The sequence below is a fragment of the Cyclopterus lumpus genome, chromosome 25 (assembly GCF_009769545.1).
Source record: "Cyclopterus lumpus isolate fCycLum1 chromosome 25, fCycLum1.pri, whole genome shotgun sequence".
In the NCBI taxonomy this organism is placed as follows: Eukaryota; Metazoa; Chordata; class Actinopteri; order Perciformes; family Cyclopteridae; genus Cyclopterus; species Cyclopterus lumpus.
The window spans coordinates 2,465,744-2,484,321 of NC_046990.1; the positions used below are offsets into that span (position 1 = coordinate 2,465,744).

An 18,578-nucleotide genomic window follows, 5' to 3' on the forward strand; every position below is an offset into this window, starting at 1 on the left:
TTAAATCTGCTACCAGCAACAACGCTACACAGGTGTCGCTTGTCGTGATGATGAGCCTACAGATCCACTGAATGTGCAGCTGCCCTCGGCTTCACAGAGATTCACAGAGAGGTTTCAGCCCCAAAACGTCACCGCTCCGATTCACTCTTACCACTCTCGTAGCTTCAACAATTACTCTGCAAGTTCTCACATAACATTGAACATCTTCCGTTTCATCCTCTAGGCATTTCCTCTGTGGGGAAACTGTTTGTTCGTGTTGGCAGAAGTGGAGGAGGAAGGAGGGAGGGAAGCCTTCTCTGTGCACGTGCAGCAGCAAACCAGTAAGGGTGGCACAGTCTCTCGCAGTGTGGAGCTCAAGGTTTACGACGTGGAAATCACCATGGAGATCGGGGTTGTTTGGGAAATCAAGGTACGACTGACATGTTGTGTTGGCCATGTCAAACACATCTGGTAACTTTGTGAACATTGTTTTCTGGTCTTGTGGAAAAACAGCTACGTCTTGATATTATTGTCCATTTGGTTTAAATGTAGATCTTTTCTAAGGATTTCAAATCACCAGCCCTTTGAACTCTTAATGGGTGAACTGTGTTACACTTCTCTGCTGGCTTTATCAAATATTTATATACAAATTACTTCAAGGAACTAGTTATGAAACCGTCAACCACACTGCGTTCGCTGAACATCTCAATAGGTTACGTTTGATTTCTGTGAGGCTCCAGGCAGCAGACTTCAGGAGCAGACACACCTTCATAATGTGCAGCGTCTTCTCAGGTGAGACAGAGCTCATGTGATGAAATACGTTGTACCCCTCTATGTCTCAGGTCGATGACATCAGAGTCTCCCTTCCTGTGTCACTGGCTGACGGACAAGTGCGAGCACATCAAAATGGCCTCCACATCATCATTGAAACCGACTTTGGTCTGAAGCTGATCTACGACAGTGTTGCGGGAGTGTTCCTACAAATCCCTTCAACCTATCGCCACTCGCCACGCGGTCTCTGCGGCAACTACACCGGAGAGCCGTCTGACAACCAGGCATCCGCAGCGGCAGCTTGGGTCGTGACGGAGGACGACACTGTGTGTGACACGAGCTGCGGCGCCGGTGCCGGCGCTTGCCCCGTGCCGGATGAACAGATGGGCCATAAGGCTAAAACGGCCTGTGACATCATCAGAGCCCAGGGGGGCCCATTCGCAGGTTGCCACTCAACAGTGTCCCCAACTGCCGACTACGACGCTTGTGTCAGGCAAGGAATTATCTCTAATGTCGAAGTGTTGCATTACACAACGGAAGCGTTTTTTGTTTTTTTATGAGATTAATTCAGACTTCAACATATTTTGGTTTTTTTTCTTAAATATATTCCGACAGACCATGAATATTAGGTGTAAAAAAAGCGGACCTTTTTTTCCAAGGCGAGGGGGATTTTCCAGAGCTTTCCCACCACAAATAAAGGCATCAACCAATCACTGTTAATGCAAAGTATTTGCATTTGTATTTAGCATTTTCGTGTATTTGCCACGCCACTGATGTGTGAAGGCCTCAACTGTTTTTCCAGCTTGATTGTGAAGTAGGATGTCCTTGTCTTATAGTCCCGGTCTCTAAGCCTCTTTTCAATGCAGCAACAGTAATCTGACTGTAGCATCCATGTATTGTTTTTGCTTATATTTGCACATTTCATATTGCAGTCTTAACACCGGCCGGACACTCTGGGCCAATCAGCTGGCCAGGCCACCGAGAATTATTGAATACTGAATTCCATAGCTTCCACTTAAAAACTTAACCTAATGTACCACGCTGTTTTCCTATAAGGATGTGGGATTTTTAACAAGATTTCAGGAGCACTGATGTACATGTTTTACCTGTAATCAGTGGTTTAGTTAATCTGGATAAGCTATTTGCTGTCTGATCCTATGACGGCGTTTGTTTCTTAACCCCTGCGAGAACTGTTGCGGTTAGGGTTATTATTATAATAGAAATGGGAGACAAAACTGCAAAAATAAGATCCAGAACCAGAATGCCTTCACCAACCAGGGGTTTCTGTAATATGACCGTTTCTGGTGTTTCCTGTAATTAGATGAAGGTTTGATTTACAGGGAGATGTCCACAGGCAAAAGGGGCGCCGACATCATGTGTCGTCACATCCAGAATTATGTCACCGCCTGTCAACTTGCTGGCACCAAGATAAGCAAATGGAGGAGCGACAGCTTCTGTCGTAAGTCTCATCCGATTGGCTGATGCTCGCTGTTGCTAAATGCGGCTTATCGTATTGTTTGGATGTGTTTATTCTCCCATGTTGTATATTATGATGGACAGGAGATCTTTTGTTCATCTTTTGCTAATCTAATACGCACAACATAATTTAAATGTGCCAAATAAAAACCTTCAACCTGTGGATTATTAAAAACTGGAACAATTCATGAATTTCAGGCAACAGAAATCCAAACAAACCTCCTCAATACTGAGCCTCCGGGCCTTGCTCTTTTTGTCTTGCAGCTGTGAGATGTCCAGCAGGAAGTCACTATGAGCTGTGCTCCTCCTCCTCCTGCTCCACCTGCTCCTCTCTGCAGAAGTCGGAGCCCTGCCCCGTGTGTCAGGAGGGCTGCCAGTGTGACGACGGCCTCCTGTCTGATGGAGTCCGCTGTGTTCCCATAGAGAAATGTGGCTGCGTGGTGCATGGACAATATTACGGGGTAATCACTATCGTCCACGTCAGCTTCTTCATTGTAATGCGTATTAAGCACAATATGGTAACTTACCAGTCTGTTGTTGGTCCTGGCCAAAGGTGCTCTGGAATTCAGTGGCACAACATACCTGGGTGCGGGTCTAATATTTGGGCGATTTAATTAAATATTTAAAAAGTAATTTTCTATATAATATCATGAATTATTGAAAGGCTATCCCTGAAATTCTTAAAGCTAACCATTATGGGGTGCCAGTGGCATGTGGTGAGGTGGGAAACTGGGTAGGTTCTGCGTTCTGAAAGCAAATAGCACTAGAAAAACAAGATTCAACGATCCCGGGTTATATGACACGTAATTGATATGAAGGTTTATCCTGACAAGACCTTCTATGTTAAGCATACTGGTCGCCATTCATTCTATCTAATGCGTAAGTGACTTCTTTCAGATGGGGAAATCTATATTACTGGGCGACTGTTCGGAGCGCTGTGTCTGCCAGTCTGGAAACTTCAGCTGCAGCTCCACAAGCTGCAACACGGATGAGGAATGTCGCAACAGGGATGGAGCCGTTGGCTGCTACCCCACAGGTCAAATACTTGCTGAGTGACTGTAATCTTTTGGATGGAGTGCTGCTGCTACTTTCGTTAGAAAAGAGTTGGCGACACTGAGCTGGGATTTTTGGTTGGAAGATTAAAATAATCTGGCATCCTCTCGCTGGTTTCTCAAGATTATCAACCTTAGCTTTAATGTTATATGGCTTGTCAAACGTGTGCATTTTTGCATTCGAGTGATTCTGTAAGTAACCCAATTTGTGTTTTGGCTTTGGAAACTGTTTGTAAATCAATTATGTTTTTTTTTTTGTTGCATGTTTTTGACAGCCTTGAGCAAAATGTGTCTTGTTTCCAGTTTTGAGAGGAGATGCTTTTATTTTGAAGGTGGCTCGTGGAGTTAAAAAGGATTTAATTTAACGGTTACGGAAAATATGTCCGATTTAAACACGAAACAAATGAGGTAAAGGTTTTAGCACTCAACCGAAGAGCCACACACTCTTACGTTGGTTTGGGGAATTATTAATAATACTGAAATCACCAGTCAAGTGCAAGACTAACAATGTCAGGCAAACAAAAGGCCTTCTAGGGTGCTCAGTGCCGTGTGGCGTCACTGGCTGTGGAGACGGGTGCAACACAGTTCAAACTCTCAACCAGTGTTTTTGGCCTGTTGTTAAAGTGACAGCTCAGCCTAAAATATATTTTTGTCCTCTATTTATCGATGTAGATGGTTTTAGTGCGAGTTGCCGGGTGTTTGAGCTATCGGCAGTAGAGATGTCTGACCTCAGTAGTTACATTACTCGGCTTGTAATACTATTTGAACACCACAAGCCGAGTAATGACATTTACACTGGAGAGAAGGCCGGCATCTTTACGGCTGAGATCTCCAACACTCTCCACACTCGCACCAAAACAGAGGGGTGAGATTTGATGAGTCATTTAAATTGGGATAACTGCAAACCTTTTGATTTGAGAGAGAGAGAAAGAGAAAGAGAGAGAGAGAGAGAGAAAAAGTACCTTTTCTTTTTTTTAGACTTGTTTGGTTTTGTATGTTCAAATGTATAACTAATATATCTCTCAACTTGAATTATACATTTTCTAAATAACTCTAAATAATAATGTACCAATGCTGATACTGTGTTTGTTCCAGACCCGTGTGCTGAGGTTAAGTGCAGGGTGAAGGAGCACTGTGAGGTGTCAGAAGGCCATGGAGTGTGTGTTCCTAACTCCAAGGCCTTATGCTGGACCTTCGGCGACCCGCACTACAATACGTTCGACCACTTGAGCTACTCCTTTCAGGGAACCTGCACCTACGTCCTCCTCAACACCACAGGTTCGCTATTACCTCAACATGGAGATATGAAACAATAAAATTCAACTCTATGTCCAAAGTAGTGCAGCGCATCTTGCGAAGGATGGTGCTGCCAGACACATCTCAATACATCATATTGCAGGTCCTCAGTATATACAGTATCATTACAGTATATATATATATATATATATATATATATATATATATATATATATCATTTGCAACTTATTCATTTAAAGGAAATCAAAAGGCCTCATTACAAACAACCACAGACCAGGTTTTTTCAAATGTTTTGCTACAAATCACAAACATTCTCTTTACCTTGGACATTGACATCCCCTCATGGATCCACCGAGAAATGAGAGGTTTTCTAAAGGGACCCTGGTGCTCTGAGCCACTTCCCCTTTTCTCCACAGGGACTGCCAAAATCAACACAAAAGGAAAGTACCTCTTATAGCTTTAAATGTCTCGGTTATCGCCAATACAAGCATAAAGCCACACCCCTACCTGCAGCCCAGTGCACCAGCAATGCGTAATTTCACAGCATTCAAATTACATGAACGACAAAATGAACATTTAGCATTGCTGCAGTGATCGTTATTTGTTATGGAAGAGATTTATATGATGCATTCGCTGGAAACAGGAATTGCACAAGCACCTGTTCATCTGTTAAGGTAGCAGTTTCTTTACCTCTAGATGGAAGGGATGCTGATGTAGTGCTATGTGATGAAAATGTCCAATCAACCAGCCGACAACTCTAAACTACAAGACCGCATGTGACATAAACCAGTTGTTATAAAGTTGACACTCTGTCTTGCTAGCGTTAATTTTTCGGTCTTCCTAAGGTCTTGACCCCACCCTGCCAGAGGTAACTGTGATCACCAAGAATGAGCTCCGTGGGAAATCTGAAGGCTCCTTTGTGCGTTCAGCCACGGTGGAGATGCTGGGCCACCTCATCACCCTCCCAAACAAAGACAGAGGCGTCATATTGGTGGGGCTGACTTCAATACACAGGAACACCGACAACCTTTCATGCACAAGTCTTAGTTACGCTGGTTATCTGGTTCAATCTTTTTCAATCACACAATTACGAGAAGTGTTTTTTAAGATAGATAGATAGATGGATAGATGGATAGATGGATAGATAGATAGATAGATATATGGATAAATAGATAGATATATGGATAGATAGATATATGGATAGATAGATAGATAGATAGATATATGGATAGATAGATAGATAGATAGATAGATAGATAGATATATGGATAGATAGATAGATAGATATATGGATAGATAGATAGATAGATAGATATATGGATAGATAGATATATAGATAGATAGATAGATAGATATATGGATAGATAGATAGATATATGGATAGATAGATAGATAGATAGATATATGGATATATAGATAGATAGATAGATAGATAGATAGATAGATAGATATATGGATAGATAGATAGATAGATATATGGATAGATAGATAGATAGATATATGGATAGATAGATAGATAGATATATGGATAGATAGATAGATAGATAGATATATGGATAGATAGATGATAGATAGATAGATATATGGATAGATAGATAGATAGATAGATAGATAGATAGATAGATGGATTGATAGATAGATATATAGATATATGGATAGATAGATAGATAGATAGATATACATATGGATAGATAGATAGATAGATTGATAGATAGATAGATAGATAGATAGATTGATAGATAGATATATATATGGATAGATAGATAGATAGATAGATAGATAGACATATGGATAGATAAATAGATAGGTAGGTAGATAGATAGATAGATAGATAGATAGATAGATAGATAGATAGACATATGGATAGATAGATAGATAGATAGATATATGGATAGATAGATAGATAGATAGATAGATGGATATATGGATAGATAGATATATGGATATATATATATATATATATATATATATATATATATGGATAGATAGATAGATATATGGATAGATAGATAGATGGATATATGGATAGATAGGTGGATATATGGATAGATAGATAGATAGATAGATATATGGATAGATAGATAGACATATGGATAGATAGATAAATAGATAGATAGATAGATAGATAGATATATGGATAGATAGATAGATATATAGATATATGGATAGATAGATAGATCGATCGATAGATAGATATATGAATAGTTAGATAGATAGATAGATATATGAATAGTTAGATAGATAGAGATAGATAAATAGATATATGAAGTTAGATAGATAGATATATGGATAGCTAGATAGATAGATAGATGCAGATGTGTATTTAAGTGTATATAAAGTGAAAGCGGTGCAAGGGTTATTGATGTTGTTCAATTGAAGGAGGATCTGTCCAGAGGTGATTTATTATAAAATCTAATTGCAGTTGTGACAGCGGAGCACGTTCTCCAACAGACTGCTTCAGCTCGAAGCATATTTTCCCTAATTAAAGAATGTACGTTGTCTAATAGGATACCATATTTCACTACCATATAGTGCGATTGGTTTAATAACATGCCGTAAATTTATTTTAAGCCCGCTTTTTGAGGTGTAAAATGCCCCTTTCTTTTAGTTCTTTCACAACCAATTCCAAAAATTGCTGTTGATGATATTTCTATTAATGAAATACTTTATTTTTTTTGACTTATATTATTAGCAAGTGGCAGCAGCGCTAAACCATCATCAAACAATAAACATTTGATTTCATTAACCCCCCCCCCCCTCTCTCTCTCTAGGTGGATGGTATAAAGAGGACGCTTCCTGTCATTCTTGATGAAGGCAGCATCTCCATAACAGAATCTGGAATCAGAGGCATACTCCAGAGTGATATCGGCATCGAGGTTACTTTTGATTGGTCCACCCTTCTCATGATATCCATCAGCAGCAGTTACTATGGTAACGTCGCCGGGCTCTGCGGAAACTACAACGGCGACAAGGGGGACGATCTGACAACAGCCAGCGGCCACCCAGCTGTTAATGTGACGCAGTGGGCCGGCACATGGAGCATCGAAGACGACGACCCATTCTGTTACCACTACTGTGAGGAGGCGTGTCCTCAGTGCACGGCGGAGGACCGCATCAAGTAATGTTACGCAACATTCAGTTTTATTGGGACTTAATATGTGTAATTTTGTCAGTGTCTGATTTAAAATAGAATATATCAAATTCAGTTCATGAACTTACACTTATATTTTATTGAATATTTCTTAAATAACAATTTTGAAAGGATTATTTTTTTTATCCCACGGACCCCCGTTTGAAAACTACCGTAGTAGAGCATGTTTACACGCTTTAATGTTCAAGAAACACCTTTTTTTCTCATTCTCTCTGACTGAATATACCAGTAAAACTCTCAGTTTTAGTGCCTGTCCCTTCCTGCAAGTATTAGCATTAAAATATACTTTTAGTAACAAAAGTTAGTCATTGTACAGAATGGTCCTTTTCAGAATTATATATATATATATATATGATATTCTTGTATTATAATAAGTGATACATTAAAGCTGGTTTGTAACTTTATAAAAAAAAGTTTGTAAAAAAATGTCACTATATCCTGACAGTGGGCCATGAATAATGATAATGGATGTAGTGAAGTGGAAGTTTAGCTTTCAAATGGAACGTAGTACATTTACTCAAGTACATGTACCTTAAAAGTGTACTTAAGTACAGAACTTGAGTAAATGTACTAATTATCATGTAGTGAGCTGACTATAAACCCCTCCTCCTCAGGTACACTGGTCCAGAGTACTGTGGGATCCTGAGCGACAAGAAGGGGCCTTTCTCTGGTTGCCATGGTAGCGTGCCCTTAGCAGAGGTTCTGTCGGGCTGTTTGTATGACGCCTGCATCAATGAAGGACGGCAGGAAGTACTGTGCGAGGCCCTGAGCAGCTACCTGGCAAAGTGCCAGGAAGCTGGAGCATCTGTGTTGCCATGGAGACACCTGGGCAACTGCTGTGAGTTCTATAAAAGTGCATTTATGTAGACTGAAATACTACAGACAGATGTAAAGGCACTCAATGCAAAAAAGATATCAATATATTAGTCTAATTGTATAGCTGCTCTGGTCTGAATACCAATATGACTGATACCCAAGTGGATCCAAAATGCGGATTTCTTTAATTCATTTTGTATTATTTCATGAGCAATCTTTCCAAGTTTTCCATTGGTTTAAGTTATTTAGAAATTCATATAATTCTGGATTAATGCGTGGCATAAATAAATCTGCAAAAAACTGGGATAGAATCATTTTCAAATGGTTGTTTTAAATGTGCTTTGGGCTCCAGAGGTCACCGTGTGGGCACCACCCCTCGTCTCTCCCAGTCCGCCCGTCTCCTAAACGCTGTTGTTGTTGTTGTTGTTGTTGTGCTTTCAGCTGCCGCGTGTCCAGCCCACAGCCAATACAAGATGTGCGGCACAGCGTGTCCCGCCACCTGTGGTCCTCAGCCGAAGATTTGCACTGAGCTCTGTGTGGAAGGCTGTTTCTGTGACCCGGGATATGTGCACAATGGAAAGGAGTGAGTACAAGTTGTGACTAATGTCTTCGATAATTAACTCAGACTGACGTCCTTTTGTTTCCACCGTTGCTCCTTTTTTGTCAGGTGTGTCATCAGGGAGAAGGGCTGCGGCTGTAACCACGACGACCGTTACTACCTGCCGGGTGTGACCTTCTGGACCAACTCGCTGTGTGAGGAGAAGTGTGTGTGTGACGCAGCGACCCAAAAGGTGAAATGCGAGCGGGCCGGCTGTCGAAATGGAGAGAGGTGTGGCGTCGTGAACGGGGTCCAGGGCTGCTACCTAGTCAGCTTTGAGACGTGCATCGCACACGGAGATCCGCACTTCAAGACCTTCGATGGACGCAGGTTCGACTTCCAGGGCAACTGCATCTACCGGCTGGCCGGTGTGTGTGGAGACGCCACGGGCCTCACGCACTTTGAGGTGAGCTGAGCACCAAACGGGGCACCTTGAAGCTGTCCACCACACTTCTTCAATAACGTGCATATTTTAAATACATTTGGATGATGATACTTTTGTACTTTTAAGTGATATTTTAAATACAGGCCTTTCCCTTGTATGTTTCAGGTGATGTTTCTGCTTTGACTTTAGTAAAAGATCTGAATACTTCTGTCTTGTACCTGTACATCTATGTCAAAAGAAGAAAGATTTGTGTCATATATCCTAACTAAATCATCTATTCCTTTACCATTCCCCCTCCTGCCTACGACATGTCCTCTTCACTCCTCTTCTGGTGCAGGTCAACCTGGAGAATAACAACCGCGGCAACAAGAGAGTGTCTTATGCTAAAGTGGTGACTGTTAATGTATATGACAACACGTACACACTGTCAGTGGACTTCCCAGGCCGTGTACTGGTGAGGAACAAACAAACACACACACACACTCACACACTCTGAGGGGTGCTGTGGAAATCAAATGTGGACAGCTCAGTCGAGATCGGATTTTCTCATGGAGACTTTTATTGTGAAGGCTTGTAGCTCTACAATTATTTTGTTTACTATATTAAAAGGCAGCAGAAGAAGCTGAGCACAATGATATTATAATAAATATACATAGTGTTTAAATGAGTGAAGAATGTGAATTGCTGTGCTCACACAAAATGCGGAGCAAACCTTTGCATGCCGTTACTCTTGCGATTGGTTTTAACTTTGTGTCTGTGTGCCCACATGGAAAAAAAAGAACGTTCAAGTCTGATCAGTATTTTGTGTGTGTGTGTGTGTGTGTGTGTATTTTATGCAGGTTAATGGGGTTGAAAACTCCCTACCCTTCTCCAATTCATCGGTCCAGGTACATCGGAGAAACAGACTGGCTGTCCTTGAGACCGACTTTCTGAAGGTATAAACACCAAAGCATCCGCCGTCATTGATAAAGTATCTATCAAACATTTTAGTCAACCTTTGTCTTAACTTTAATGCGATTAGGGCCATCAAAGCATGTTACAAGTACAGCGAGTACCTCAGGAGGTCAACACACTGGTGTTAAGAGCAATTTAGTTACGAACACATTTTGGATCGTGGCCACGTTCTCTTATTCCCAGTGAAACGGATGTCAGAGACGTCTTTAGCTTCTGTCTTGTGACACATGAGCCAGTAAACACCATTGGGTGGTGTGCAGTCACAAGAGGGGACTAGATCACATCCTTTGCATTTGATTGGACGGTTTAAAAGGCTTAGAGTGCACCTCCAGAGGACTGTGGCTCCACACACACCTCCTTGGTCGGTTGATTGATGGACGTCATGATATTATTGGTTGAAATTAGTTGGTACTAATTTATAAAAAAACATTTGGTTTTCCAGGAAGAAAAGATTAATGGAATTATATATAAAATACAATAAACAATATGTATTCTTTGCAATGTTTTTGCATTCACTACAGGGATGCGGGCTTAATTGGTTTCAACTAATCCCGTTACAAGGCGTTTTAATAATAGGAAGGTGAAAAAGCAAAGCCAATAAGGTGATTATTTCCAAATGTATAGATGATGAGGACTTATCAATTAATGTGTTTACATGGTGTCAAATATCTAAGTTCTAAAATATTTTCAAATTGCTCATTTATGTGCTTAAAGGGAAAGTTTTTAGTTTTTTAACGAGCATTAAGAATGTATAATACACATGAACCGTGTTTAACTCCTTAAGAGCATCTCCAGTTCACTGCTGTTGGTCCAGTGATGCGTAGTGGTGCTCCTAATGATACCTGCTAATCTCTGATATAACTTTACTCTATTATTCACATTGTTAAAGGTCTCCTTTGACTTTGCGAGTTCAGTGCGGGTGGAGCTGGCGTCTAGTTATCACAACGCAACCTGCGGTCTCTGTGGGAAGTTCAATGGCGACCCCGCTGATGACCTGGCGTTGCCCAATGGGAAGTCGGCCTCTAGCGCCAATGACTTTGGAGTGAGCCAATGGGTGGCGGACGTGGACGGCTGCTCCCATGACTGTAAGCAGCTGACGCAGTGTTATTTATCGACACCAGTATGCTCTGCATCTTTACAGTAGTGCGTATAAGGGCCACGGTAGCTAAACAAAAAATATTATTATGGAGCCGGGAGAGGTGGGAATATTCTGAGAAACATGTCACAATGTCCAATATTAAAGTCGTAAATGTACCAGAAAAGAAATGGGATATTCTCTGGGATTAAAGTGGCGAAGTCATAGATCTATGAGAAAAACACTTGGTGCTAAAATAAAAAAGAAACCCTTGGTGGAGTCAAAGATGGGAGTTGTAGAGAGTTAGTATTTATTTATGTTAATGAAAGAAATAAGTATATGTATCTTTCAGGTCCTCCTCGCTCAGAGGCATGTAATTCAGACTGAAGTTTTTTTCTCATAAATTTATAATTTCTTTATAGTTTTGCCACATTAAGCTCAGAGAATGCGCATGTTATCTTTCTTGTTAATTTTATGACTTTAGTCTTGTAATTGTTGTTCTATTTTCACCGAATATTAACCCCCTTCCCCAACAATTCAAAAACAAACAAACTATAATGGCCCTAAAACGCCGTCATACTTTCAGACATGCACCTTTCTATAAAAATATATGCACATTTTACACGTCAGTCTCATATCTAAATAAGTCACAATGTCAATCTCTAATTGGAGATGCTTTACAAACAAAGGGCACTATAATCTGCACTTCCATTTACACAATGAATGGATTCAGTTATACGGTTAAAAAAGCATTTATTTAAGCATTGTTATTATTAGTTATCATTCAGGTGCTCACCATCCCTTTGACTGCGTACAGACTTCATCAATGGCAGATGATGTCAGCAGTTTGAGTGGCATGTGATGTGAGCCGTCTCTCGATTGATTTGTGCCGCCAGGTAAAGACTGCGCTCAGCCGCTCCCCCCCAACTTTAAACCACCCGCCTACGCGTCAGTCTGCGATGTCATAACAGCAAAGGACGGACCCATGTCGGACTGCTTACAGCGAGTAGATTCCAAGCAGTATCGCGATGACTGCATCTACGACATGGTGCTTAGCGAAGGCGAGCAGCGAGCAGCCTGCGACATCATCAGTGGCTACGTGGAGGAGTGTCAGAGGAACGGAGGCCGCGTGAAGTCATGGCGGACGAGGAGCCTCTGCTGTAAGCACTCTGGGACGTGGCCGTGCACAGTTGTTCTTGTATTTGTGCGTGCGTGATCTGAGTGCTATTCTGTGTGTGTGTGTGTGTGTGTGTCTCAGGGATGCAGTGTGCCACCAACAGTGTGTACAGTGTCACGGCTCCTGGCTGTCCGATCAGCTGCACCTCTCCATCTCCACCCGCCAAGTGTGAGAGCCCGCCAGGCGAGGGCTGCGTGTGTAACCCCGGTTACCTTCTGAGTGAGGTAATCCTACACACGGGCCCGACCTTCTTCATATACAGTCATATATATATATATATATACATGACTTTCATCAAAGAAGGAAGGGACAAGGTTCTCTTCTGGCACACAAACGTTGAAAAGCCTTGAATCAGATGGCTGTTTCATTTATGAAATGCTACACACAGACAACGTTCAGATGAGAGCTAAGTAACAACCAGCTCGTGGCACCACAAGCAGCTTTCTTCAGGGGTGCAAACCATAACCACCAGATGGCTCTGTATATATATATACATATATATATATAAGATATATAAGATATATATATATATAAGATATGTATATGTATATATATATATATATATTATATATGAATATATATATATATATAATATATATATATTATATATTTATATGTATAAATTACAAGATATATATATACAGTATAAGAATATATATATTAAAAAGATATGTATATTTATTTATATATTATATATATATAAGATATATATATATATATATATATATATATATATATATATATATATATATATATATATATATATATATATATATAACCATTTCTAGCAGACAACATGCATCCGAGCAACAAGGAGCAGCACGCCTTTAAAGAGGACTGAAATGATTTTCCTCATATAGTCCTCGATAAGCTGTGGCCTGCATTAGGTACATAAAAACATTTCTCTCTGCTATAATAATTTAGATCACCACCCTGAACTTTCTGTTCAAAGGTTTCTAGACCTTGAACCATAATTATTATTAAGCACTTTATAAAAGTGCAGAAGAGCCAAAAGAGTGCCTTGGACTTGTTCCTTTTTTTTTTAACTTAAGTTAACCCTTGTTTTTGTTTTTCTTTGATAACATTACTTTGTTGTTATTTCTCCTACTCTGTTCTCATTTGAACAGGGTTGGAACGATATGACCACCATTTTTAATACCGCGGTCATATCGTTCCAATTTCATTATCATACAGTGTGCAAATTATCTACAGTATGAAAATAAAAGTAATGTCTACAGTATGTATACACATGTATATACCAAGAAAAATTGAAATTAACTAAATATTAATAAACTTGGCTGAAAACAACAAAAATTAACAAAAACTAAAAAGTATAGCTCTCATAGACACTATCACAATTACATGTGTTGTTTATTCCCTAGTGCATCTGTCAACAGTCATGAGAATATATGGCGATAATGTCTTTTATTGTTTAATTTATCATTGGAGTAATGTAAGCAATGTACGATTTTGAACTATAAAAAAAAAAAGGTGAGTATAAGGAATAGTTTCTCCTAATATCCATTCCCTAGACAGCTGTGTTTTGGATATTACACCCTTACAATAAGGTTAACATCGAGAACTAAATATGCCAAGTCTTTTGGGGACAGTTGGGATGGCATGAAATAAATTAGAGGCAAAACTGTTGACCTAAAATAATGAGACTTCGGCAAACTGTGGTCCTGGCACAGATGCGAATGATAGGAAGAAAACCTAAACCACTTCTGTACCAGACATTAAAGGCCTAGGGAGATGGTGTAAATATGTTATGGTGTGGGACATTACTGTAGAAAATCTATAAATTCAACAAAGATTTGGTGACTAAACTTGAGTTTAAAATCCGGCTTATGATATTCCATAGCGGTCAAAATGAAATTGGAGAAATGGGGAGAATGGACTTTAACGTCATATTTGCCAATACCTAAACCTGGCAATATTGGCTGCCCAGCAGTTACATTCAAATGGGCAACGCAAACAGTGACTGAACTTTGACCTTCCAGGATCGCTGCGTGCCACAGGCTGAATGCGGCTGCAACATCAACGGCCGGTACGTTGTGTCGGGTCAGATGTTCTACGCCGACAACGCCTGCCAGCGCTTCTGTGTGTGTCGCGGTGGGATGGTGGCCTGTAAGGACAAACCCTGCAAAGGAAAGAAACGCTGTGGAGTGCAGAAGGGAGTGAGGGATTGCTACAAAGCAGGATAAAGCAAACTTCATATTCTCAATGGTGTGTTTGTACTATACACTTTTATTATAATTCTAACAGCTGATAAAAATCTGATATTAAAGGTATCTTCCTTTTGAAACTATAACACAGGGTGATATGGTCAAAATGTTCTATGTATTCTATATCTCGCTAACATAGATAGCATGTTTGCTGGTAATTCTATATATAATAATCCAACAATAAAATAATTGGACTATTTTCTGTTGTTTTAAGTCTCCCTGCTTACAATTTATTCCAGGTCATAATGTACTCTGACTGCTTGTTGTCTGTTACTGTTACAACTAAAACTACTTTGTTTATAAATTATGCCTTTATGAATCTTCCAATACTCAGCTTTTGCTTCAAACTGTTATTTGTGTTGTTCCTAAAACAGTTTTGACAAAAACTGAACCTTCATGGAGGATAATTGTCTTTGCACCGAGAGTATGCAACAGTGAGCTCCGTCATGAATCTCTCCAGCTGTTAAAGCCGAGAGCTGATCCAGATGTGATCAGCGGCCGTGATCAGAAACCGACGACGCTTTTGAGGAAAGGCCGTCTCATTTCTTTTAAAACATATTTCCTTGTTTCCTCTCTCCTCGCATGGTTTCCTTGCGTCTCTCCATGCATCCCTGGTGGGAGGGACTAAGACGCAAGGAAAAGACGCAAAGGGAAACGGGGATGCAATTCAGAACACCCGTTTACTTTTTTGTAGAGCAGACGGAACTGGACAAGTCAATCGGTCATAAACGGGTGTGGTCTTTCAAACTTAAAAACAACTCTAGAGCCATTTCTTTATACCCAAATACGAGAACCCTAAAATATAAAAAGTTTCACCAGTCCTGATATGTCAAACTTGGGGAATTTTGGGATATGACAAATCCCACAAAAAGGCCATTAATTTGCAGAATAGGAATAATAATAAACATGACAGTTGCAAACAGGCCTTCGCTGTCGCTGTTCAGACCTTAATTATGAACCTGTAAATGAGCATGATGTGTCCCCTTTAAACAGGTTAGTTCACCTTTAACGTTCTGCTATCATCGCCTCAACTCCTCTCTTTCAGGCACGAGGGCATTGTGATATTAAAACAAAAGTATCATTGTTTGCTGTAACATTAAAACTTTATGGAACTACATGGCCATGAAAAACAACCACACAACAGAAGTTAACGTTAGAATAATAATGTCGACAGGACTGTTTTGGGCTATAAATTGTACAGTCAACGGCAAGCAGAGGTTTGATTGTCATTGTCCAGGTTTGGAGATATTCCTGATATAGATCAAATGTAGATAGCATGTTCTTCTGGAAGATTCTTCCGTATGGAGCCAAATCCAGGCCAATAGTTTTGTTCTTTTGAAAAAAGATTTGAACCTGAAAATGTAACTTCTGGTCTTGAACATTGAACAATTCAACTATGTATTCGAAATAAAAATAAGTGTATGAAGAGTTTTGTTGGTTTCAATATAATTTAGATTGTTATGTTTTTTTTCGAATAAAATCAATATTTTCATTTTTCAGTAGCAGATTTTATATTTTCAACTTTCAATCTTTTTTTTTTTACAGTTTCAATTTTTTTTTCACTTTCAGAGTAGATAAAGGAAACGAACTACTTAAACTTGAAAGGCTGGAACAAGATGTCAACATACAAAACAGACTTTTGTTTTCTTACATATAGTTGGCTTGACTTTATTTGATATGGACATCACAGTGGCATTAGAACAATAACTAGATGCACTGTGTTAAGTGCTTATAGCAAAACGCTAATTTAACACACCTGTCCACAGGAGGCTTTTCTTTTTTTAAAGACAAAATAAGAAAATACATACACAAAGTACAAGTGTGTTTACATGGGTGTGAGAACAATGGTGTTTCTCTTTTAACCATGATGTAATACCTCTATTAAAAACATTTGTGTTCCATTTTCAATTCTGTTGGTAGACAGTTTCATGCTTTTGCTGCTTGAACAGAGAAAACTGATTGTCCAAACGAGGTCTTGCGCATAGCAATACGACAGTTCCCGTTTCCTGAGGCTTGTGTGTTCACTCTGCTGGTGTCTTGTAACACATTCATTAAGCAGGGAGGGGCATGACCATGTAGGCATTTAAAAAACAGCTTTAAGCTGGAATAGCTTATAAAGCTTTCAAAGCTGAACATATGTTTTTGCAAGATATGACAATGGTGCCACCTCATACACAGTGATATGATGGGTTGTATAGTTGTTTGTGAGGCTTGTAGATACAGTATGATACGTGTGAAAATATCATGGCATGCATGTAAAGCAGTTGAGATTTGATTTAACTTTTATCCTGATATTACACACTTGTTTATTGTAGAAATACTGTAAGGTCACAACAGGAGTTCTCAAATCAAAATTCAGATATCTTCCTACTTAATATTAATGTCCTTGCAGTTGGACCTGTGATTGGTTGTCTAGTCAGTTCCTGCGATCTGATTGGGAGTCCGCAGTCGAACTGACCAATCAAAACGCTTAACTGTCTACAGTCACTGTGGACTTTGCACTACTGGCGCGCGCACACACATATATATACGATTGGAGGTTTTTGGTTTGTTTCAACCGCTCTGAGTCTGGACTCAGGTCTATCTAGTCAGCCACGCAAACTCCCCCACCACGATAAGGTGGCGGCTCTCGGAGGAGAAAGATACTGGTCGCGCATGGTGCCTCTGCTTTCCACAGCTCTCCGCCCTCTACTGCTGCGCGCAGAGAGGGTGTAGACCTGGGGAGGCAGAGACGTGTTGTTCTGCCAGGCTTGTTGGAGAGGGAACCCCCTACACCAGTGGTCACTAATAGGCGGACCGCGATCCGGGTCCGGACCCAGACGCCGTTGTCTCTGGACCCTCGACCGATAATTGAGTGATCACATCTTCATGGATCGCTTCTCTTTCCCCGGCGCAGCTTTTCTCGCCTTTCCGGCTCTCGTTCTCCGGTCCAGGAAACACACCGACCAATTACACGCATTGTAAGTCATCTCACGTGATCCTTCTCGGCCAATCACACATGTGTATTCTTTTAAGCCCCGCCCTCGACTCGAGCGCCATATTCACACACACGGGAGCGACAGGAGAAAAGTGATTCCACCTGTTGCTCCACAAAGAGAAACGTGGACAGGAATGTGCGGACTCTTAAATGTCTATTGTTCACACAACATCTGAGTACGTACTGATATTGATCAGATACAAATAATAACATTAAAAGCACTTCTCCACACTTGTTGTAAACACCATGGTGATGTTATTTGTGTGTTTGAACCGCTCTTAGTCTGGGCTCAGGGTCACCGAGCCCCTCAAGCTCCTCCACCGCGATACGGTGGCAGTTCGCCGGGGAGAAAAGAAGAGGTTTATTACCGAGTCCCGCCCACTCGTTTATGGGATGTCGGAAGTTCAGCCGCCGCCCGTCGCGCAGCAGCTGAGGCGAGATTGGCAGTCTCACCTCAGCTGCTGCGTCCAGTATGTTGACGGGAGTCGTACATACTGGTGGCCCCCAAGGGGCCCGCTGCCTTTACCAGGACACTCTCCCCCAATCCCACCGGACTAGCGGCGCTCACTTCTATTTATACCCCCTGGCTCTGTGCTCCGTGATGTCACTGGGAGTTCCCGTTATGTCACGAAGAGGTCACGGGATGGTAACGATCCGAATGTTTGTGATAAAGGAATCACAGAAC

General features: G+C 40.7%; 1 protein-coding gene across 1 annotated transcript in view; it reads left to right on the forward strand.

Moving 5' to 3' along the window:
- LOC117728104 (IgGFc-binding protein-like) overlaps window positions 1-14,953 on the forward strand; it is a 30,825-nt gene extending 15,872 nt beyond the window's left edge. Inside the window, exons 20-36 of the mRNA XM_034528828.1 lie at window positions 224-409; window positions 822-1,243; window positions 2,091-2,209; window positions 2,491-2,687; window positions 3,124-3,262; window positions 4,374-4,556; window positions 5,381-5,526; window positions 7,307-7,653; window positions 8,301-8,524; window positions 8,944-9,085; window positions 9,170-9,506; window positions 9,823-9,939; window positions 10,325-10,420; window positions 11,329-11,524; window positions 12,411-12,674; window positions 12,773-12,915; window positions 14,692-14,953. Coding sequence (XP_034384719.1) covers window positions 224-409; window positions 822-1,243; window positions 2,091-2,209; window positions 2,491-2,687; window positions 3,124-3,262; window positions 4,374-4,556; window positions 5,381-5,526; window positions 7,307-7,653; window positions 8,301-8,524; window positions 8,944-9,085; window positions 9,170-9,506; window positions 9,823-9,939; window positions 10,325-10,420; window positions 11,329-11,524; window positions 12,411-12,674; window positions 12,773-12,915; window positions 14,692-14,895 — 3,462 coding nt within the window. The 3' untranslated portion in view covers window positions 14,896-14,953. The remainder of the gene's footprint in view (window positions 1-223; window positions 410-821; window positions 1,244-2,090; window positions 2,210-2,490; window positions 2,688-3,123; window positions 3,263-4,373; window positions 4,557-5,380; window positions 5,527-7,306; window positions 7,654-8,300; window positions 8,525-8,943; window positions 9,086-9,169; window positions 9,507-9,822; window positions 9,940-10,324; window positions 10,421-11,328; window positions 11,525-12,410; window positions 12,675-12,772; window positions 12,916-14,691) is intronic.
- The last annotated feature ends 3,625 nt before the right edge of the window (window positions 14,954-18,578 follow it).